We start from the raw sequence: 23,125 nt of genomic DNA, 5'->3' as shown, positions 1-23,125 counted from the left end.
GCCCCAGCAATACCACTGGCCAGCTGGGTGACCCTCAGCATCTCGCCACACTCTCTGGATAGCACTCCACCCTTTGAAAGTGAAGGGGTTGGCCTGGCTGACCTCTGCAATCCCTTCCTACCTCAAATTCCAGGATCCTAACTTCTTCTGAAATTCAGTTCAGATTATACATCCAATAAACTGTCTCTGATGACGTCCACTGAACTGCTATGCTTATTTAACAACTGCCTAGAAAATGTTTAGTTTGTTTTCTCCAGTGGGTCCTAGAATCTCCACCAGACTGCAAGCTTTTCCAAGTGCAAGAACTAGGTCCCCTCTCAGTGTGCAAGTTCAGCCTGAAAAAACCAGAGGATTATTTGACCATCATCTCTTAAATTGTTGTGTATGTAAACTAAACAATTGTTCCATTTATACACAGATTTAAATCTGGACTGACTTGCAGGCGTCCTAATGGAATACTTTATCCCCATCGGGGCTAGGTCAGGGGGAGGAATGGTTCTTGCCTTCCTCCAGGTCCAAAACAGGGAATTTCTTCCTTAGTAAGGAAGTTCTGAAGTCTGAGATTCCTGAAAAGGAAAACTGCCTCCAGTCTAGAAATGAGACGACAGTCTCTTCTGAGACAGGGATGCAGGGTGGAAAGTGTCACAGCACTAGGTTCAAACCTTGCCTAGAGCACCAGGCCAAGAGGAGTTTCCATGCAAAACCTGGCACACAAATTGCTAGCATTGTAAACATGAAATTCCAGCTCAGGACTGCATGAAACAGTCTGAGATAAGAGGGAGGAAAATGTATTGGTTTTAGTTTTTCAATAGTTCTCAAAACCAAAGCTGATCCTTGTTTGACCTAGAATAAGGTAGGGGGCGGGCAGAGGAGGGAGGCCCTGAGAGAAGGTGAAAGAGGAAGCAGGACCATCAGGGTGCACACTTGGATGATGTCAGTAAGTGACTTGGAAAAACATTCGTTTTAGCTGAGTCACGGTGGCTCTGACAAAGTGCTCCTGTCTGGGTTCCGGAAGAAAAAGGGCTGGCTGTCACACTTGCTCGATATAGAAACAGGAATACTTCTTGTTGATGAGACAGCATCCACTCCCGGCTCCCTGGCATGCTCTTCCACACTCTGTCCTCTGATAGAAGGCTCTGCAGCAGAGCCAGTCCACCCACCCAGCCTGGGCCCCTCTGTGGGTACAGCCCCTTACAGAGGAAAGAAGACATTCCAAAGGAGCCCTGGGTCTGACTTCAGTGACTTCATGTCTGGAAAAGAGAGGCTGGCATTGGCTCTGATGGGATGGGGAGGGTGAGACACTGCCCTTTTCTCTTGGGGCTCTCCCAGTCTAAGAGAATTCAGCCAACTTGCAAGGTGCTGCTCTGTAAACGTCCAACAAGACCCACTGACCTGCCCTCAAGCTGTTTTCCATCTATCAGGGAAAAAGCTTTCTGAATAATCACAACTCATGGAAGACAGGGGACCCATCACCACTACCTGATGGGTTTTCTAGTTTCAAAAGTCTTCTTCAAATTTTTTTCAAAGTATTTTGTTCTGCATAGGTGATGCCAGACTTTCAAGAGAGACATTCTTTAAAAGTTGTTTTATCTAAAGCAATCCAAGAAGAGATAAGGTGGAGTAAAACAGGTAAGGGGGAAACTTCCTTCTTATAATAAAAGTCACAGTGACAAACTGGCATAGAAATTTTCCACACTAGTTAAGTATATACACCAGGATTATACTCTTAGCACCAAAAAGCCCTACGTGGTGATGTCTTTCTTGTTCTCATTTCCCATATTTGGAGAAAAAAAATAGAACCTTTAAGGGAAGGTTTGAAAAGACAAATTAAGATGTCAATCTTCAGTGTTTGTGGCTAATGCAAACAGTGAGGGAGACAGTAGAAATATCAAGAGATAAGTATGTCTGGGGCACTGTAACTTCAAGTCTACCTAAGACTGAAGACAAACCAATAGGAGTGATTTTCTTTTTAAAAAAGGATTTTATTTTATAAAAGGAAGAATTGATATAGAGATTCTGCCTGGTAGGCTACAGTCCACGGGATCGCAAAGAGTCGGACACGACTGAGCGACTTCACCTTCACCTTCACATTATTTAAGCGTTTTTACCCAAAATAGCATTATTATAAAATTCTCAGTTTCAACTAGCAATATTCAAGCTAAAGATTTCTACAAACATTATTTAATATTTCAATGTGAAAGTGTAAGTTGCTCAGTCAGGTCCGACTCTTTATGGAATTCTCCAGGCCAGAATACTGGAGTGGGGTAGCCTTTCTCTTCTCCAGGGGATCTTCCCAACCCAGGGATTGAACCCAGGTCTCCTGCACTACAGGCGGATTCTCTGCCAGCTGAGCCACAAGGGAAGCCCAAGAATACTGGAGTGGGTAGCCTATCCCTTCTCTAGCAGATCTCCCCAACTCAGGAATTGAACCAGGGTCTCCCACATTGTAGGCAGATTCTTTACCAATTGAGCTATCAGGGAATTTAATATTAAACTAATTCCATCAACATCACTCATTATTAGAGAAATGCAAATCAAAACCACAATGAGGTACCACTTCACACCAGTCAGAATGTCTGCGATCCAAAAATCTGCAAGCAATAAATGCTGGAGAGGGTGTGGAGAAAAGGGAACCCTCCTACACTGTTGGTGGGAATGCAAACTAGTACAGCCACTTTGGAGAACAGTGTGGAGATTCCTTTAAAAATTGCAAATAGAACTGCCTTATGACCCAGCAATCCCACTGCTGGGCATACACACCAAGGAAACCAGAGTTGAAAGAGACACATGTACCCCAATGTTCATCGCAGCACTGTTTATAATAGCCAGGACATGGAAACAACCTAGATGTCCATCAGCAGATGAATGGATAAGAAAGCTGTGGTACATATACACAATGGAGTATTACTCAGCCATTAAAAAGAATACATTTGAATCAGTTCTGATGAGATGGATGAAACTGGAGCCGATTATACAGAGTGAAGTAAGCCAGAAAGAAAAACACCAATACAGTATCCTAACACATATATATGGAATTTAGAAAGATGGCAATGATGACCCTGTATGCAAGACAGCAAAAAAGACACAGATGTGTATAACGGACTTTTGGACTCAGAGGGAGAGGGAGAGGGTGGGATGATTTGGCAGAATGGCATTGTAACATGTATACTATCATGTAAGAATCAAATCGCCAGTCTATGTCTGACGCAGGATACAGCATGCTTGGGGCTGGTGCACGGTGATGACCCAGAGAGATGTTATGGGGAGGGAGGTGGGGAGGGGGGTTCATGCTTGGGAACGCATGTACACCCGTGGTGGATTCATGTCAATGTATGGCAAAACCAATATAGTATTGTAAAGTAAAATAAAGTAAAAATAAAAATTAAAAAATAAATAAACTAATTCCATAGTTCAGGAAAAATAATTATCATTTAGTGGTTACTTAAGTTTAAATGTTTCAATAAAAATTTAAAAAGTAAAGCCTAGAAAACCTAAGGTCTAAGGAGGAGAGGGCATAATATTTGGAGCCCTTGACAAAATTCACCTGTATCTTCCCTGGAGAAGGAAATGGCAACCCACTCCAGGATTCTCGCCTAGAAAATCCCATGGACAGAGGAGTGGCTACAGTCTATGGGGTGGCAGGGAGTCGCACATGACTTAGCGACTACACCATACAAACCATCTGTCTTCTAGGCAGCTGAGCTAATGTACTCCACCACTTGGTGGCAGCATACCTAAACTGCCAGAGTGTGTAAAGGGTAAAGGGTTAGCAGTTCAGCCGTGTATGACTTTTCACAACCCCATGGAATGTGGCTTGCCAGCCTGCTCTGTCCGTGGAATTCTCCAGGCAAGATTACTGGAGTAGGTTGCCATTTTATACATATATAAGGCTTCCCTAACGGCTCAAATAGTAAAGAATCAGCTTGCAATGCAAGAGATCCAGGTTTGATCCCTGGGTAGGGAAGATCCCCTGGAGAAAGCAATGACTACCTACTAAAGTATTCTTGCCTAGAGAACCCCATGGACAGAGGAGGCTAGCAGGCTACATTCCAAGGGGTCGAAAAGAGTCGGACACGACTGAGAAACTAACAGTTTCACTTTCATACATATATAATAAAGGCAGTCTCAACAAAACTAAAGTGACATAACATGAAGTGTCAGCATCAAGTATATACCTCCCAAACATGCACTCATCTCACATGCTAGCAAAATCATGCTCAAAATTCTCCAAGCTAGGCTTCAACAGTACGTGAACCAAGAACTTCCAGATGTACAAGCTGGATTCAGAAAAGGCAGAGGAACCAGAGACCAAATTGCCAACATCCACTGGATCATAGAAAAAGCAAGAGAATTCCAAAAAAAACCATCTACTTCTGCTTCATTGACTACGCTAAACCTTTCGACTGTGTGTATCACAGCAAACTGTGGAATATTCTTCAAGAGATGGGAATACCAGACCACCTGACCTGCCTCCTGAGAAATATGTATGCAGGTCAAGAAGCAACAATTAGAACTGGACATGGAACAAAGGACTGGTTCCAAATTGGGAAAGGAGTACATCAAGGCTGTATATTGTCATCCTGCTTATTTAACTTTTATGCAGAGTACATCATGTGAAATGCTGGGCTGGATGAAGCACAAGCTAGAGTCAAAATTTCTGGGAGAATATCAATAACCTCAGATATGCAGATGACAACACCCTTATAGTAGAAAGCGAAGAGGAACTAAAAGCCTCTTGAAAGTGAAAGAGGAGAGAGAAAAAGCTGGCTTAAAACTCAACATACAAAAAACTAAGATCAAGGCATCCGGTCCCATCACTTCATAGCAAATAGATGGGGGAATAATGGAAATAGTGATAGACTTTATTTTCTTGGGCTCCAAAACCACTGCAGATGGTGACTGCAGCCATGAAATTAAAAGATGCTTGCTCCTTGGAAGAAAAGCTATGACCAACCTAGACAGCATATTAAAAAGCAGAGACCTTACTTTGCAGATAAAGGCCTGTCTAGTTAAACCTATGGTTTTTCCAGGAGTCATGTATAGATGTGAGAGTTGCACCATAAAGAAAGCTGAGCACTGAAGAATTGATGCTTTTGAACTGTGGTGTTGGGGAAGACTCTTGAGAGTCCCTTGGACTGCAAGGATATCCAACCAGTCCATCCTAAAGGAAATCAGTCCTGAATATTCATTGGAAGGACTGATGCTAAAGCTAAAACTCCAATACTCTGGCCACTTGATGCAAAGAACTGACTCATCAGAAAAGACTTAGAGGCTAGCAAAGATTAAAGGTAGGAGGAGAAGGGGACAACAGAGGATAAGATGGTTGGATGGCATCATCAGGTTGATGGACATGAGTTTGAGCAAGCTCTGGGAGTTGGCGATGGACAGGGAAGCCTGGCGTGCTGCAGTCCATGGGGTCGCAAAGAGTTGGACGCAACTGAGTGACTGAACAGAACTGAAACATACACAACCCCAAATACCAGTGAGGGGCATCTGATAGAACCTAACCAATGACAGGTGAAGAGAGAAATAGAAACATGTTGAAAATATTTACATAATGAGAGAGGGGATATGTATGCTTAGTTGCTGAGTCGTGTCTGACTCTTTGTGACCCCATGGACTGTAGCCTGCCAGGCTACAGAAAGCTGGGTCCCAGAATCTATAGGATTCTCCAGGCAAGAATATTGGAGTGGGTTGCCATTCCCTTCTCCAGGGGATCTTACTGACTCAGGGATCGAACCTGGGTCTCCTGCAATGCATGCAGATTTTTTACCGTCTGAGCCAAAGGGGAGGGAGAAACAACCCCAAATCTGGAACCCACAAAGTGAAAAACATATCCTTCTTCCTCAATGCCAAGCTCTCTCTCTAGTATCCATATTTGGGGAACTCCCTCACAACATTCCAGACAAATGAATTTGAATGAAATGTAAATCATCCTGATTCCCCAGCATGAATTCCTGAAAAACCTGAATACACTGAGATTTATTTCACCTGCAACACAGAAGTTTACCTAATCTAAGTGGAAACAGCAACATTAGCTTCCTAATCAGCCTGCTGTCAGTAAGCCATAGGTCTCTGAATCCTAAGAAAGAGAGCAAATGTCCACAGCTAAGCCTTAGAGAAAAGAAAGTCTTCTTCAGTAATCAATGCAAAGAAATAGAGGAAAACAACAGAATGGGAAAGACTAGAGATCTCTTCAACAAAATTAGAGATACCAAGGGAACATTTCATGCAAAGATGGGCTCAATAAAGGACAGAAATGGTATGGACCTAACAGAAGGAGAAGATATTAAGAAGAGGTGGCAAGAATACACAGAAGAACTGTACAAAAAAGATCTTCACGACCTGGATAATCACGATGGTGTGATCACTCACCTAGAGCCAGGCATCCTGGAATAGGAAGTCAAGTGGGCCTTAGAGAGCATCACTACACACAAAGCTAGTGGAGGTGATAGAATTCCAGTGGAGCTATTTCAAATCCTGAAAGATGATGCTGTGAAAGTGCTGTGCTCAATATGCCAGCAAATTTGGAAAACTCAGCAGTGGCCACAGGACTGGAAAAGGGCAGTTTTCATTCCAATCCCAAAGAAAGGCAATGCCAAAGAATGCTCAAACTACTGCACAATTGCACTTATCTCACACGCTAATAAAGTAATGCTCAAAATTCTCCAAGCCAGGCTTCAGCAATATGTGAACCGTGAACTTCCAGATGTTCAAGCTGGTTTTAGAAAAGGCAGAGGAACCAGAGATCAAATTGCCAACATCTGCTGGATCATGGAAAAAGCAAGAGAGTTCCAGAAAAACATCTCTTTCTGCTTTATGGACTATGCTAAAGCCTTTGACTGTGTGGATCACAATACACTGTGGAAAATTCTGAAAGAGATGGGAACACCAGATCACCTGACCTGCCTCTTGAGAAACCTGTATGCAGGTCAGAAAGCAACAGTTAGAACTGGACATGGAACAACAGACTGGTTCCAAATAGGAAAAGGAGTATGTCAAAGCTGTATATTGTCACCCTGCTTATTTAACTTATATGCAGAGTACATCATAAGAAATGCTGGACTGGAAGAAACACAAGCTGGAATCAAGATTGCCGGGAGAAATATCAATCACCTCAGATATGCAGATGACACTGCCTTTATGGCAGAAAGTGAAGAGGAACTAAAAAGCCTCTTGATGAAAGTGAAAGAGAAGAGTGAAAAAGTTGGCTTAAAGCTCAACATTCAGAAAATGAAGATCATGGCATCTGGTCCCATCACTTCATGGGAAATAGATGGGGAAACAGTGGAAACAGTGTCAGACTTTATTTTTTTGGGCTCCAAAATCACTGCAGATGGTGACTGCAGCCATGAAATTAAAAGACGCTTACTCCTTGGAAGAAAAGTTATGACCAACCTAGACAGCATATTCAAAAGCAGAGACATTTCTTTGCCAACTAAGGTCCGTCTAGTCAAGGCTATGGTTTTTCCAGTAGTCATGTATGGATGTGAGAGTTGGACTGTGAAGAAGGCTGAGTGGTGAAGAATTGATGCTTTTGAACTGTGGTGTTGGAGAAGACTCTTGAGAGTCCCTCGGACTGCAAGGAGATCCAACCAGTCCATTCTGAAGGAGATCAGCCCTGGGATTTCTTTGGAGGTAATGATGCTAAAGCTGAAACCCCAGTACTGTGGCCACATCATGTGAAGAGCTGACTCATTGGAAAAAACTCTGATGCTGGGAGGGATTGGGGGCAGGAGGAGAAGGGGATGACAGAGGATGAGATGGCTGGATGGCATCACTGACTCGATGGACGTGAGTTTGAGTGAACTCCGGGAGTTGGTGATGGACAGGGAGGCATGGTGTGCTGCAATTCATGGGGTCGCAAAGAGTCAGACACGACTGAGCGACTGAACTGAGTTGAACTGAAGCTTTAGAGGATCATTCATCATTGCTGCCCAGAAACAAACTCTAAGGAGACCCAACTTTCTCAGTGGAAGGCAGATAAGGGCCTCAGCTCAGATGAGAGCAGAGGAGATTAACTACTACTTTGTGCCAAGCCAGGAACTCATTGCACAACCAGCCAAGGAGATCAATATACCCAGAGGCAAAACAAAAGATTCACCAAGGGCAAAAACAAGTCATCATAGATTTGTTATCAGATTTGAACTTTAATGTATGGTCCCCCTTTCAACATTCCTATTAGTTTAGGCAAGTTAAAGGAATCCTACCCTGGACGACCCCAAAGGGCAGGCCCTGTGGCCAATTCTTTTATTCTTTCAAATCCAGGGATAGGTTTAAGTGCATAACCCTAAATTAGGCTTCTTGATGATGGTAAAAACAACGTTTTCACAGGGGGTTCTGGTCAGTAAGGAGTGTAAAAACTTAAATTTGGAGAAACAAAATGACTTGGAAGTCTATAGCAAGGCATACCGGAACTATAAATTGGGAAATTTGGAAAGAAACATGGCAATGTGGATCACTGGCCTTAAAAAAAATCCAAAATTGCAACGAATCTATCCCCAAGAAACCATTTAAAATGTAGACAAAGGTTCATACACCAAGAAGTTTACTGAGAGTCATTTATAGCAATGAAGTTTTTAGAAATGACTTGGATATCTAATGATAAGGTTAGTTAGAATATGGTGTATCCAAAGATATACTATTATGCATAAAAGGTTATGAAAATATTCTTAGAGTATAATAGTAAGTGGGATAAAACATGAAGCAACATTAAATAAACAATATGATTCAATTCTGTGTTACAAAATCTCCAATAAAAAGAGGTAGGAAAGAAAAATGTCAATATATTAATTGTTTCTATTTCTAGAGGGTAGAGTTACAATTGACTTAAAATTTTTTTCTATTTTCTGCTTTTATTTTTATAATAAATAAATAATTTTCTAATTTTAAAAGAGGCCAAGACTTTATCACACTATTAGGTGTATATATATATATATATATAAATTCAGTATTTATTACAATGATGATACCCCTAGATGATACTGATGTTATTACTATTACTGTTATTCCTATTAGCTCTCATTCTAACCTTAGCCATTACTGTAACCTTGACTTTAAGGGACTTCCCCTGATAGCTCAGTTGGTAAAGAATCCACCTGCAATGCAGGAGACCCTAGTTCGATTCCTGGGTCAGGAAGATCCGCTGGAGAAGGGAAAGGCCACTCCAGTATTCTGGCCTGGAGAATTCCATGGACTGTATAGTCCATGGGGTCACAAAGAGTCAAACATGACTGAGCGACTTTCATGGGACGGGCCCAATTTAAGGACTTTTCTGTAGCTCAAATGGTAAAGAATCTGCCTGCAACGCAGGAAACCAGGGTTTGATCCCTGGGTTGGGAAGTTCCTCTGGAGAAGGGACTGGCAATCCACTCCAGTATTCTCGCCTGGAGAATTCCATGGACAGAGAAGGCTGGTGGGCCACAGTCTGTGGGATCGCAAAGAGTTGGAGATGACTGAGTGATTAACACACAAAAACTTGACTTTGATAAAGTTGTGCTAGACATAGTGAAGGACAAATAACAAAACAAGGTCCCCACTGCCAAGCAAGAAAAGGGAAAGAAATCGGCCATGGGCCCCCGCTGGGTGCCAAGGCCTTGCTAGGTACCTAACATGTGTTCTCGTGTGATCCCCACTACCTTTATGTCTGTGGACATCTCTGTGCCTATTTTATAGGCGAGGAAATTTGTCAGCTACATGTACATTTCTCCTCCCAGAGGGGAAGGCTCAGGGGTTCATTCTTCCTGGGCTGGAACACTCTGCGCAATTTCCAGGATCAGTATTGGTCCTTGAGGCCACTCCTTCCTCCTCTACTAGTCCATAGTTCCACTCCCAACAAGTCAGTGGCAATGTCCAAAGTCCCTTCTACGGATCACATTGAAGATGCACGTGAAGAAAAAACAACACTCCCCTCTCCATCAGGGGTCCTTTTGTCCAGTGCTGGGTCCTTGATTCATCACCTAAAGGCGTTGAAGCATTTCTGGAATTATGAGAGCTGCTTCTCATGGTTACGTTATGACCACATGGTTTCCGCCTCTGATCATCCAGGTTATTGTTCTCCAGGGAATCACAAGTGCTTGTCTCTGCATTTGAAGCATCACAGTAGGCTCTTCAGGGTTTCCACAAGCCCTCCCTGGGCCCTCTGCCTCAGAATACACCAGCATAGACACATACCTGCCAAGTCTGGCAGTGGCATGGTCAAGAAAGTGAACTAACTTCAGAATGCCTATCGGCTGACTGCTAAGTAATGCCAGAATCATGCTTCTGATATCAGAGCAATGCAAGATCACTCCAGGCAGGTGACTGAGTGAAAGAAACATCTCAGACCCATGGAAACAGGACAGGATGAGCACCCTAGAATACAGTGGAGACCACCCCCACCTTTCCAGTTTATATGTTCAGGGTCCCTACTACAGACTTTTACTCATTTCTTTAAATAGTTGCCAAGGTCTTCAGTGCTTTAATTTTTTCACAGCATCCCTTAGTGTAATTCACACTGAAAAACAGTTGACTGTTTATCCACAGATAGCATAAATGAATAGAACTGTGTGTCTAAAACTGAGCACACAGACATGGGAGAGGAAGTTTGAGGCACCGCCCCCCACCTCCATCACCCTGCACACCCACAGTCACCACGGGTGTCTTGGCCAGCAGAAACCTGAGATTCAGACAATCACCACCTGCATTTCCCACCTGCAACAACCTTCATACTTAGAATCTAAAGAGTATCTTGGACGACACAGGTTTGATGGGACACCACTGCCCACCATAATTACAACCATCCGCCTTTCTTCTCCTTACTACTCTCTCATGCTGTCCTACTCCTTCAGTCCTTAGCCTATCCTTCAGGATCGGCCTCCCTCCTCTCTTCAGATCTGTCCCCTGAACTCTACCACCACCGCCTCCTTCACTCTGGCCTCTGCATTTAGTCAGTGCTCCAAGTCACACAGGCTGTGTGTCAACAGGAAAGATACCTAATCTCTCTGAGCCTGAGTTTCCTCATATGTAAAATGGGAACAAATAATATCCCTCTCAAAATTCTGTGAGAAATAAGTTAATGTATACAGCATACTTATAATAGTGCAATAATGTAGCTTTGAAGACGACAATATTGGCTAGCATTTATTTATTACTTACTAGATCAGTTCTAGAGGTTGGATGCATTAAGTGCGTTTTTTCAACTCCAAATTATATTTTACAATTTATCCATGTTGTCACGATCACAGTAGTTCAGAGAAGCTGCTGTTGTTGCTTAGTTGCTAAGTCACGTCCACCTCTTTGCAACTCCACGGACTGTAGCCCACCAGGCACCAATGTTCATGGAATTTCCCAGGCAAGAATTCTGGAGTGGGTTGCCATTTCCTTGTTCAGGGGATCTTCCCGACCCAGGGACTGAACCCACGTCTCCTGCCGTGCAGGTGGATTATGGTGACTATAGTCATAGAGCTGGATTCCAAAGAAGACAAACTTTTGTGGTTTAGTCACGAAGTCATCAGAAAAGTTAGTCACAAAAAACTACATATGGTATAATATCATTTTATAAAGCTCAAAACCATGCAAAACTAAATAATACATTGCTTACGCAAACATGTGGCAAATTACACCAAAAAAGAAAGACAAGGATAAACACAAAACTCAGGATAATAGTGACTTCTGGAGGAAGGAGGTGGGATTAGGGTAGGGAAAGGCCACAGATAGCTTCAAGAGCAGAGGAGATGTTCCCATTCTGAAGGTGGGGGTGGGCTCTCAGGCGTTCGATTTATTACAATGCTTCATAGCTTACACATACATCTATTCCTTCACATGTAGCAAATACTGCTATGGCTTCCCTCATAGCTCAGTCAGTAAAGAATCTGCCTACAATGCAGGAGACTCAGATTTGATCCCTGGGTTGGGAAGATCCCCTGGAAAAGGAAATGGCAACCCACTCCAATATTCTTGCCGGGAGAATTCCCATAGACCAGGAAGCCTGGTGGGCTACCATCCATGGGGTTGCAAGAGTTGGACATGACTTAGTGACTAAACCACCACCACCATTACTATTATTAGGTTCCTTTAGGAGATAGACTATTAGCTTCTGAGTGCCAAAGTGCTACAGAGGGATTGACAGGTAATTTCTCCACAACACCCTTGTGAGATAGACTTTCTTTTCCCAAATTAAAAATCAGAATATTGCACTCAGAAATATCGAGTCATATGCCCAAGGTCTCACCTTGTGTTAAATGTCTTCCTTTTGCCCCTGTGAGTCCATCCTCCATCCTCTCCTCTCTACCCCAAAGCCCTGGGAGGCTGACCCACATGGAATGCCTCAGTGAGCCCCATGTCACTTGGTTTTGGTTACATTCAGTAACTGACAAACAATGACAGGAGGCCAGAGAATGGGAAGGCTGAAGCAAGAATACTGACTTCCTTTATCCCCCATAATGGAATCACTGTGAGCTGTTGGCAGCTTTCTACTGAAGGCCACAGTTCCTGTCAAGTGGCCCTCTCCTACAGCTATCTCTCTGGGTTCCATGCACCTCTCCTCACCTTGCCCCTTCAGGCCTAGAAGTCATAATGTCTTGCCTACCTGATGTTGCCAGCTCTGGGATAATTTGAAAATTCAAATCTTGCTGCTTTCCCTGTTGCCCACCTGCAGCATTGTAAAGTGTGTCTTCGTTAAACTCTTCTCAGATAACCTGGGTGGAGTGGTCATATGCTTCCTGACTCAGAAGTGGTAGAGCTGGGATCGGAACCCCAGTGCCTTCCATTTATCTGAAGATGTCTCTCTTCCCTTTGCTGTGAAGGTCGGTATGGCTCCAAGGAAGGTGATTACAGGCAATGGCTGTTACTATTGTGATGCTATGTTCCTTAGCAGCAGAGTAGAACACCATTTGCCCTTCAGTGCTTGGACTGTGTACACCTAACAATAGGAACACTTAACTGATATTGTTAAGAAATTTGTATAGAATGTGGTAAGTATAATAGGAATTATGAAGATTTATACATAAGCAATAAAAGGAAGTTAAAAGGGATCTGGAAAAGGATAAGCTTTAGGCAAATGTCTTCATTGGCTCTATTTTCTGAACTTTACAACACTACTCTTTGCAGTCTTCTTTAATTGATGGGGCTTCCCTGGTAGCTCAGCTGGTAAAGAATCTGCCTGCAATGCTAGACACCCTGGTTCGATTCCTGGGTTGAAAAGATCTGCTGGAAAAGGGATAGGCTACCCATTCTAGTATTTGTGCGCTTGCCTGGGGGCTTATCTGGTAAAGAATCTGCCTGGAATGCAGGAAACCTGAGTTTAATCCCAGGGTTGGGATGATCCCCTGGAGAAGGCAACAGCTACCCACTCTCATATTCTGGCCTGGAGAATTCCATGGACTGTGTAGTCCATGGGGTTGCAAAGAGTCAGACACAACTGAGCAACTTTCATTTTCACTTTCACTTTCAGAGCAAAGGGCAATATACCACCGACACATCTCAACAGGCCCTTACAACAGACACATTCAGTGATGACACATTCAGATTCCATAGCTTGGGTTCTCTCGTGCTGAATACAGTGGGAGGAAATCCTTGCAGCTTTCACCTCTTCATCTTTTAACTTTCTGGCTCTCTCTATTTATTTCTATTTTCTGATGACACTGCACAAAGACAGTGCCGGCTATAAGCCCAATGTATCTGTTGCTGAAATTGTAGAACAAGAACAAATTATCAAGCAATAAGCGGAATATTGGCACGTTGGTTTGACTGACATTACAGAATACCCCATCATTATTTCTTGTCATTTTTCCTCACCAGTATGATACCTGTATTCCCTGCTAGAACACTCAGCATCTCAGCAGCATTGCTATTAAGTGGCAGATACATCAAGGTGCTAACAATCAGTGTCCAGAGGAGCCGCAGAAAGCTGATCATGACAAACCAGGATAACAATGAAGAAGAGGAAGAATACAGTGCAATAAAAATAACCTGGGATTTCTTTACTAGATACTTAGAAATTCTACTCCAAGCATATGGTCAGCTCCCAATAATCACAGTGGGTAGACTATCCATACTACAAGTAATGCTCAGGCAACTGCTTACTCTCAGCCTACATTTTGTCTCTCAATTTCTAGGGACACTCATCCACTGCTTGTTTCTGAGTATTTCTTTTCCACTCCTTTCATGTAAGATTACAAGCAGATATCAGGGCAGAAGGACAAAAATGTTAGATAAGTATAGGATGGATGACAGAAAAGATAACACAAGTTTACCAAGTTCCCTAACTGTGCCGTGGCTTATGGTAGGCACTCAATAAATATTTGTTGAATTAAGTGAATGAAGTTATCAGAAAGTTGAATTAGGAGACTTTTAAGGCTTTTCTTCCTACCCTAATTTCATCACTCCTCAAAATAAGATAACAGAAATCTTGGAGAAGCCCCAGGAGATAGATATTCAAACTCATCACGAGCAAAAAAGGGCAGTTGGAAAGGACTCATCTCAGGCTGAGATGGATCCCAAAAGAGTAACTGCTGCTGTCACAGTCACACTCTAGAATCATGTTTAGCCCCATCCAAAATGCAAGGGGACTGGAAAAGAGTTCTCTTAGAATTTAAGATACACACAAGACCTGAAGTGGAATTCCAGGCTTTAAATAATATAGGGGATTTGAGAAAGAGAGTATGTTTGTGGAGTAGTAATACTGTTTTGAGGTTATAGATTTCTATAATGTGTTTTCCCCCAATATCATAGAAACACAGAAGTCAGGGGAGGAAAGTTTCTTAGAAATGATCTAATCCGGCTTCCAACCCACTGCAGAAGTCTTGGACAGGAAGCTCACTTTCTCCAGAGGCAGCAGCAGTAGTGCTGGACAGCTCCCACCTGGGCAGATTGTTTCTCCACTTCAGAGTCAGGATCTCTCTAACTTCTACCCATTGATGCAAAAGAGACCATGCCTGTTCCCGCCTCTTAGGGGCAGCACGGCTCTCCTGATACCTGAAGTCAGGAATCACTTTTCTTCCATTTTCACCTTCACCAGAAAACATCCTCCAACTGCAGAAACACAGTTTGTGGATCCCTTAGTATGCTGCTCTCCTGACAATATTCTAACTGGTCCACATAGCTCCTAAAAAGGAGCTGGCAAAGTTCAGTGTAGCAGACTGAATGCAGTGGCCCAGACAGAACCTGGCCTTCACACATTAGAGTGGGACTTTTTCTTCCCATTCATTTCATACAACCATGCTTCTTCCCAGACTCTCTTGGGTTTTTGTTCCCTTTAGCTGCTGCTGCTAAGTCACTTCCGTGGTGTCCGACTCTGTGTGACCCCATAGACAGCAGCCCACCAGGCTCCCCCGTCCCTGGGATTCTCTAGGCAAGAACACTGGAGTGGGTTGCCATTTCCTTCTCCATTGCATGAAAGTGAAAAGTGAAAGTGAAGTCGCTGAGTCGTGTCCGACCCTCAGCGATCCCACGGACCGCAGCCTAGCAGGCTCCTCTGTCCATGGGATTTTCCAGGCAAGAGTACTGGAGTGGAGTGCCATCGCCTTCTCCTCCCTTTAGCTAGCAGAAACCTTTTCCTTTTAAATTGTTTACAATCTGTTCTGTCTCACCTTTGCTTAACAGGTTAGAAATAAGTTCTTTTAATTGTTCACTTTCTATTTAGAGTATGCAGCAGCTGCATGGATATGATAAACCTACCAGAAAGAAAACCACACCCTTCATATTTATAAAGGGGACACTGTAATAACTCATAAATTATCACAACCCTCTGTTTAATCACCTATTCTATAATATAACAGTGCCCAAAATGGCCATCAAGCTGATTGGTTCCTTAGATTCTGGGATCCTCTTTCATCACTTACTGGTCCTGTTCGCTTGTCTTCTCTTGCTTCATCCCTATGCTACCAGCACAGTTACATACTGTGCTGTCTGTCCTTTATGATCGCTGGTTTGGCACTCAGTAGGGAAATACTTAGGTTTTTCCTAACTTTCTCAAAATGTCTGTTCCTGCTCACCATGAGTCCTAAATCAGCCTGGCTTATAGAGGCTCTAAATATTTGTAAAATAAACAAATGATAAATGCTTGAATAAGTGAGTGTCACCCACAGGTGATTACCCCAGTCTGAAGAGCACATTCCACCTGACAGAAGCCTAGCTTTATAGCCTCCTTGGCCATGACCCAGAATAGTCTATTTCTTCTAGTCAGGGTCACCTGCCTAAATCTAGCTGTTCATTTCTGCAGATTCCTTTCTTTCCAAAGCCAGGGCTAAGCAGAAGAATGGCAAACACTATCTGATGTGCTAAGTGCTTCAGTTTCCTCCCCAGACCTCACTGTCATTGGAATAACCCTGTTCAAGGTTTTGTTTCCAACAGTCATCACGTGTGAACTAGTGGCCAACAGAACTAGGAAGCGATGGGTGGGGATGACTCGTTGGTAAGCTCTTCAGCCTGCCAGGTACACAGACTCCTGGTGAACATAGGCCCCTTGGGAGGGAGGCAGCAGGCATCCCTGAACAATTTTTCCCACTGAAAGTAGCAACAGCATTTTTGCCTCCCACCTGCCAGAACCTGTGAACCTTTTCTGTTCTCAGGAGCCTAGGATGCAATGCTTGGGACTACCCTCAGGGAAGCAAACAGCCTGAGTCTACTATGCTCTTTCAATGACAACCTATTGTTTATACTTTTTCATGACCTTCCTCCCAGCAATTCTTGAGTTTTGTTCCCCTTTACCTAGTAGAAATCTTTTCCTTTTTAATTGCTTCCAATCCTTTTTGCCCCAGCTTTGCTTAACAGTCAGAAATAATAAAATGTTCTTCCAATTCTTTCACTTACTATTTTAAAGAAAAGAAGAGTGTGCATTAGCTTCAGGGATGTGATAAACCTATCAGAAAGAAAAACATACCCTTCAGGATCCCAAATTTCTTCTGACTCTGAAAGAACTAAGAGTCTGTCATTGGTCCCCCTGAAAACTCTTCCTGTAAATTGCTTTAGGAAATGCCTGGTTTTATGCCTGTTAGTAGCATACTTGGCAAAGATGCCTTTAAAACTGCTTAGCCCCTCAATGGCTAAATTGCTAAATTACCTACATCAATCATGGGTTATTTAAACCATCTCCTTGCCTCCAAGACAGATGGGAATATTTCTTCTGAATAAAGACCTCCAGGCGGGCGGGGTGGGGGGGGGGCGGGGGGGTGGCGCGGAACCCTTCTGTTCTATTCTTTATCCAACTCTCTTGTACTCATAGTTTAGAAGCTCTTCTTTGGATATAGCTAAGTCCATTTCATTGGAGCTTAAGACTTCTTACCTTTTTTCTGGTTCTCTGTGGATATCATAAAGAAAAAAAAAAGCCACCATTTGACATCTATTTGTTCACAGCCTTCTGCTCAGAGCTCTTCATTCTGTTCAACATCTTTCCAAGCATTTGATGACTGCCCTTAAATCCCCTTTAGCCACCTGCCCACCACCATCCGCCAATCCTTGTACATGTGTCTCTCCCATAGCTATTTCAAATGCAGTGACTGCCTCAACTGACATCTGTTTCAAGAACTTAATCAGCACGTTCAACAATTATCCAAGGTCTCCCCGCAAAGGCAGAGCTCCTCTGTACAATTTACTGATTCCTCTGTAAAATGCAGAGAGACAAGATGAAAGTTCTAAAAGCCCCAGGCACCACTTCTTATTTGCCACAGCAAACACTTGACAGACTCCAACCCCACTAAATCAGAGAACAGAGTTCTCACTGACCGTGAACAAGGATGGGGAGAGCACTAGGGTAGGAGTCAGGGGGGCTCTGAACCAAGCTCTGCCACTGACCACCACCACCCCGTAAGCAACTCCAATCCCACACAGATGTTGCTTCCAAAGTAAAACACGACATGCATTTGCCTGGATTACTGCTCAGGGGTCTTCTGGCTCTCCCATTCCATGTTCCTCTAACCATGCCAAGGCCTCTCCTCCACCTTCTTAAAAGACAAATTCCGTGTCCCTAGCATGTCTCCCTTGCCACCCTCTGAGCGCAGCACCACCTAGAAACACTCAGAAACCAGTGTTTCTCAATCATTTTTTAAAATCATCATCCTGCCACAAAAAAGGCTTTTTATACTTTTTTCCTTAATCACCAATGAGATTTTAATACCATGAATATATTGTATATATGTTTATGCACTATATATTTAGCTGTGCTTAATACATGAAAGTTTTTGTGTGTGTGCCATACACAAGAACCAATTCGCATCCCCCTTGGAGGCAATATTGCCCCCATTGAAAATGCATGACCTAGATTGAGCTGAAGGCTGCCTCTTGAACAATATAAGTGGAGCTATTTGCCCTAAACTCTAAGAGCTACAAACATATTCAAAAGCCAGAGGTTTTAGAAAAAATCCATTACACAAGCCAGAGTGGAATCGGCCAGAATTTCCATTTCCCCAAGGCAAAGAATAGCTTCCCATCCCTTCCCTCTGAGGCTACACTGTCACCTGTTCCAGGGCCTGTCCTGGTCCTCTAAGCCTGGAACCTTCACCTCTGCCCATGGTTCCAGCATCCAGCTTCCACTTTGTTCATATGAATCCCAGCAGTAACAATGGGAAGGATGGGAATGAGGTGAACAATAGGTACTAACATAACAGAAATAATTAGAATCCATTCCAAGGGCAAAAACAGCCAGGCCTCTGGCAGGGATGGAGGCTCACTCCAGCTTAGTTGCATCAGGCCAGCTTCCCCCTCTCTCCCCTGCAGAACATTCACCTCACCTTGGCACGCTGGCCAGATAGGTCACCAGTTTCCGCAGGTCTTCCTGTCTTATTCTGTCATGATTGCTGCGAGCAGGGAAGGTCAGGATGGGTCCACCTCGCTTATCACGGCCCCCTGCAAAGAAGAAGAGAAGGGTGTTTAAGAAAAACCAGCTAGAAACTGTGCCACAGAGGAAAAAGAATTCTTCTGAGTGCTAGATAAAACAGGCAGAAAGGTGGTGCCCAGAGAAACCTGGTCACTGCCTTGCGCAAGGGCATGGAGTTTAGATTCATAACCTTGGGCAAGTCTTTTGACATCTCTGTTGCCTCATCGGCAAAATGTGGATGAAAATAATGGCGACTACATTACAGGGCTGCTGCAAGACTTGATAAGATGGCACGTGGCGAAGCACTTTGAGAAGTACGTGCTACAAATATGAGATGATAACGAAGGAGGTGATAATTGCTCTTACTGAGAAAACAGCCAGTGAAAGTGCCATGGTCTTTGGAAATTCAACCTCCAGTTTACTTCTCTTTGCAGACCTCAATGAGCAGAGTGCTCAGGGTTAACTGAATACCGTGGTGAGAAGCCCTTAAAGCATCCAGCTGGGACATCACTGCTAGGAGGTTTTTAGATTCAGAGAAGAGACCTAAGTGTGGTCTACACAGCCAAGGATCCACCCCTGCCTGCCTGCCTGCCTAAGTGCCACCTGTCACTCCTGCTGGAGGAGCCCATGAATCTTCATTGGAAATAGGATGCTCAAGGTCTTAATCACTGCAAATGCATATGTACACACTATGATAACAAATGTCTTCTAAACGTCTGGTTTAAAAAAAGTGGGGAGGAGTAACTGCGATGATGATCATTGTTTGCTATCAGGATGCTGGGGTTTTACATGGTTGCTTTTTCTTTCCTCTATTTTCCAAACTTTCTACTCATGATTTATTCTGCGATTAAAAATTTATTCATTAGTAGATGCTATGATTAGGAAGCAGGACCAAGTTTCTCAAGAAGGTTAAATGAGGACAAAGCTAAGGTGCAGTAACTGTGTCCTTACAGGCACTAGCTATTTCACAAAGAAGACTCTGTCGTGATCTCAGGCTGCCACCTGACACCCCCAGAGCAGGTCTACAAAGGGGTCTAGTGCAAGAGAGAGGAAGGGCTGGCGAGGCCACCACCAACACTGGAAAACAAGCTTAAAGGTCAGCACCTTGAAGAAGGGCACTTTCCAAGCCTCCCAGGACCCCACTCAAGTATGAGTTCATGAATATTGTTTCCCTCTGATTGTGGGGTCCAGAAATCACCAGACAGAGGGAGTCTCAACAAACAAAGTCCAACTTATTGCAGGATACTCCTCTGGAAGAAATCAGAAGGCTGCAAGGAGAAAAAGGCCAAACAAGATCATGGCCACTGAGAGATCTGGCCCTGAAGAAAAAAATATTTCACCACCACCATCTACTCCCTGCAGCCCCCACCCAGCCATATTTGTGTACACATACCACAGAGTTGGATCCTGACCCCCAACTCCAAACCTTAAAAACCATAGGCTCTGGGCTCTGAATATGGATGACCAATCTCATTTCATCTACCTTGGAAATGATCTCCATCTCCCAACTGCCTTCACAGGGGGAAAAGGAAGTAAAGGGATCAAGAGGAAAGTTTCCTCAAAGCTAGGAGGCTCTCCCTCACTATCAACCTTTGCCTGCAGTGTTGACCTCACTTGAAAGATTTTCACTCTTGGGTGGTTTTCACTGCAGCTATTGCCTTTCTCACGGTCCTTCCTCTGTGGATGGTTTAAGAGTAGAGCTAAGGGAATATGGGGGGCCAAGGTTGGTGTGATGGCAAAGACTACTTAGGAAGCTTGGAAGGATGTGAGCATTATCCCTCCTAAGCAGAAGCCAGTTCTTCCCTGGGAGTCAAGAGTTTCATAATCTTGGCTCCAAGAAGGTTCCAGATGGTGGTGAGTGGTGGCAGGGGACGTGGGGTGGGGAGGGTGGGGAAGATGACCCAGGGGAGTGGAATCCCTTCCCTCCAGGAAAAATGAATGGATATGGAGTCCAGAGGGGGCAGCAGGACCAAGCCAGGTATTTTTCAGAAGGAAGATGAACTTGCAAGATTGTAGGAAGAAAAGGAGGAACAGGCATAAAGGAAGAGAATCTGTGCTAGAAGGAATGGAGACAAGGGGTGGCTCCAGGCTTCAGGACAGGAACAAGAGGGGGCCCTGCCCTTTTGTCTGTGGTAGACTCAAAGAGGAGGGAAACAACAGACATAAGTTAGAAAGACAAAAAGTTCAGCCTGCCTAGGAGACACTTTCTCTAGGTAAAATAGTGTTGAAGGTCAAAATAGGCTTGAGGAACTGGGAAAAGGAGGATGGACCATCTTTGGAGAGTGTTCCTGGAGAATGGACAGCAGTACTGGGTACGATGTAGGTTTAAGGGTAGGTGCAGGGTATCTGGCTTTAATGAGAGCTCTGTTAAAGGTCTGGCCATGGCGTCCATGCTAGCCTGAGTGAAGGCAGAACAGAGCTCATGCATAGATTAAGTGGGGAGGAATTGGGGAGAAAGGAAAACGGCCTGCTTCTTTGTGAGTTCTCAAAGGAGAGGGAACAGCATATGTTTTATTTACCTGATATCCATACTTCCCCAACTGATAGGGGAACACCAGAAGCGGTCATGGGTAAGAAGCTAAGGCTACAGACAGACATATCAAGGTCAAGGTCTTGAATGTGCATGGCTACAGTAAGGACGTGGAAGACTTCAGTGCCAAGGAGACTGAGGAGCCATGAAGCTGTAGGATTTGACTGATAATTAACATGAGTGCTGAGGTTCCAGAGGGCACTCAGTAGAGATAAAGAATGAGAACCCTTTGCTGAAGTCAAGGTGCATTGTGGAGTGGGCCCCAGACAGTGGAGACAAAAAGAGCAAAGTTTTTAAAAGATGATAGAGATGGTGGCAGGATCTTCAGCAGCACCATCCCCTTACTTATCCAACACCTGCTGTTTGCCAGTTAACTGAGGCTTTGGTGCTGGGAATAGAGGATGGGAATATAGAGGATAAATAGGGAGGGAGTGGTTTGATGTGCTAGAAAAGGCACTGGTCTCCTTCTGCAAAAGCAGGGCAGGACAGGGCTAGGTAGGAGGCAAGTTCAAAGGCAAGGGAAGTTAAGGCTTTGCTGATTGAGGTGGAGGAAGATGGCACTCATATTTTTCAGGGGGAACCAGGCTCCAGTGGGGACAAGTAGATTATGGTAATTTTGGAGGAGGACAAGAAAAACACCTCTAGAGAATCATACCAAAAGTATGGCCCATACAACTGTAGTTCTGCAAGATGCTGATGGATACACAGGGTATTTTTAAGAGAATGTGTTATTTGTATTTAGGGAAATGCTCTTGTGCTTTGAATGGACAGTCTCCAAGAAGGTGGCTACAATAGGCAGCATCACCCAAGTTTACTTGAGAGTAAGCCCTTTGTTCTTTTTTGAGGATCATCTCCTGTACCTGTTGTTCTATGGAACGTGCTTTGAGACATGGGTCCAGAGTATGAGTGGTGGTTGCCACAGCCGTGTGGAGCTCCCCTGAGAACAATGGGCATGGTGTTGATGGCTGATAAGGTGGCAAAGAGGGACATCGGGAGGAGCCAGATGAGGGTGTGAGCATACACAGAGAGCAGGGTGAAAAGGGTCTGCACAGGGAGGCTGGAGAGAAGGGACAACGGGTGCTGAAAGAGGGAGGCAGAAGCACATGAAGGAAGCTGGAGAGAGGGCAGAGGGAGAGCCCATGGCTGAGGACTCAAAGCAGGATGGGGCTGGGCCGGGAAGAGCCCATGGCTGAGGACTCAAAGCAGGATGGGGCAGGGCCGGGACGATGCAGGCTGCCTGAGTGCAGCCGCAGGTTCGGCTGCACACACGTGCACTCGCCCACACACTGGTGGGCCCCACAGGTTCGGCTGCACACACGTGCACTCGCCCACACACTGGTGGGCCCCACAGGTTCGGCTGCACACACGTGCACTCGCCCACACACTGGTGGGCCCCACAGGTTCGGCTGCACACACGTGCACTCGCCCACACACTGGTGGGCCCCACAGGTTCGGCTGCACACACGTGCACTCGCCCACACACTGGTGGGCCCCACAGGTTCGGCTGCACACACGTGCACTCGCCCACACACTGGTGGGCCCCACAGGTTCGGCTGCACACACGTGCACTCGCCCACACACTGGTGGGCCCCACAGGTTCGGCTGCACACACGTGCACTCGCCCACACACTGGTGGGCCCCACAGGTTCGGCTGCACACACGTGCACTCGCCCACACACTGGTGGGCCCCACAGGTTCGGCTGCACACACGTGCACTCTCCCACACACTGGTGGGCCCCACAGGTTCGGCTGCACACACGTGCACTCTCCCACACACTGGTGGGCCCCACAGGTTCGGCTGC

The 23,125-nt window shown here is 44.7% G+C and overlaps 1 protein-coding gene across 6 annotated transcripts in view; it reads right to left on the bottom strand.

Moving 5' to 3' along the window:
- KALRN (kalirin RhoGEF kinase) overlaps window positions 1-23,125 on the bottom strand; it is a 694,704-nt gene that overhangs the window by 462,821 nt on the left and 208,758 nt on the right. For all 6 annotated transcript variants that reach the window (XM_068966221.1, XM_068966363.1, XM_068966508.1 and 3 more), the window contains exon 3: window positions 18,708-18,822. In XM_068966221.1, the coding sequence (XP_068822322.1) occupies window positions 18,708-18,822 (115 nt within the window). The remainder of the gene's footprint in view (window positions 1-18,707; window positions 18,823-23,125) is intronic.

Source organism: Capricornis sumatraensis, chromosome 1 (genome assembly GCF_032405125.1).
Source record: "Capricornis sumatraensis isolate serow.1 chromosome 1, serow.2, whole genome shotgun sequence".
NCBI lineage: Eukaryota > Metazoa > Chordata > Mammalia > Artiodactyla > Bovidae > Capricornis > Capricornis sumatraensis.
Note: the sequence above shows the minus strand (reverse complement) of the source record. Positions and strands in the feature narration are given on the sequence as shown.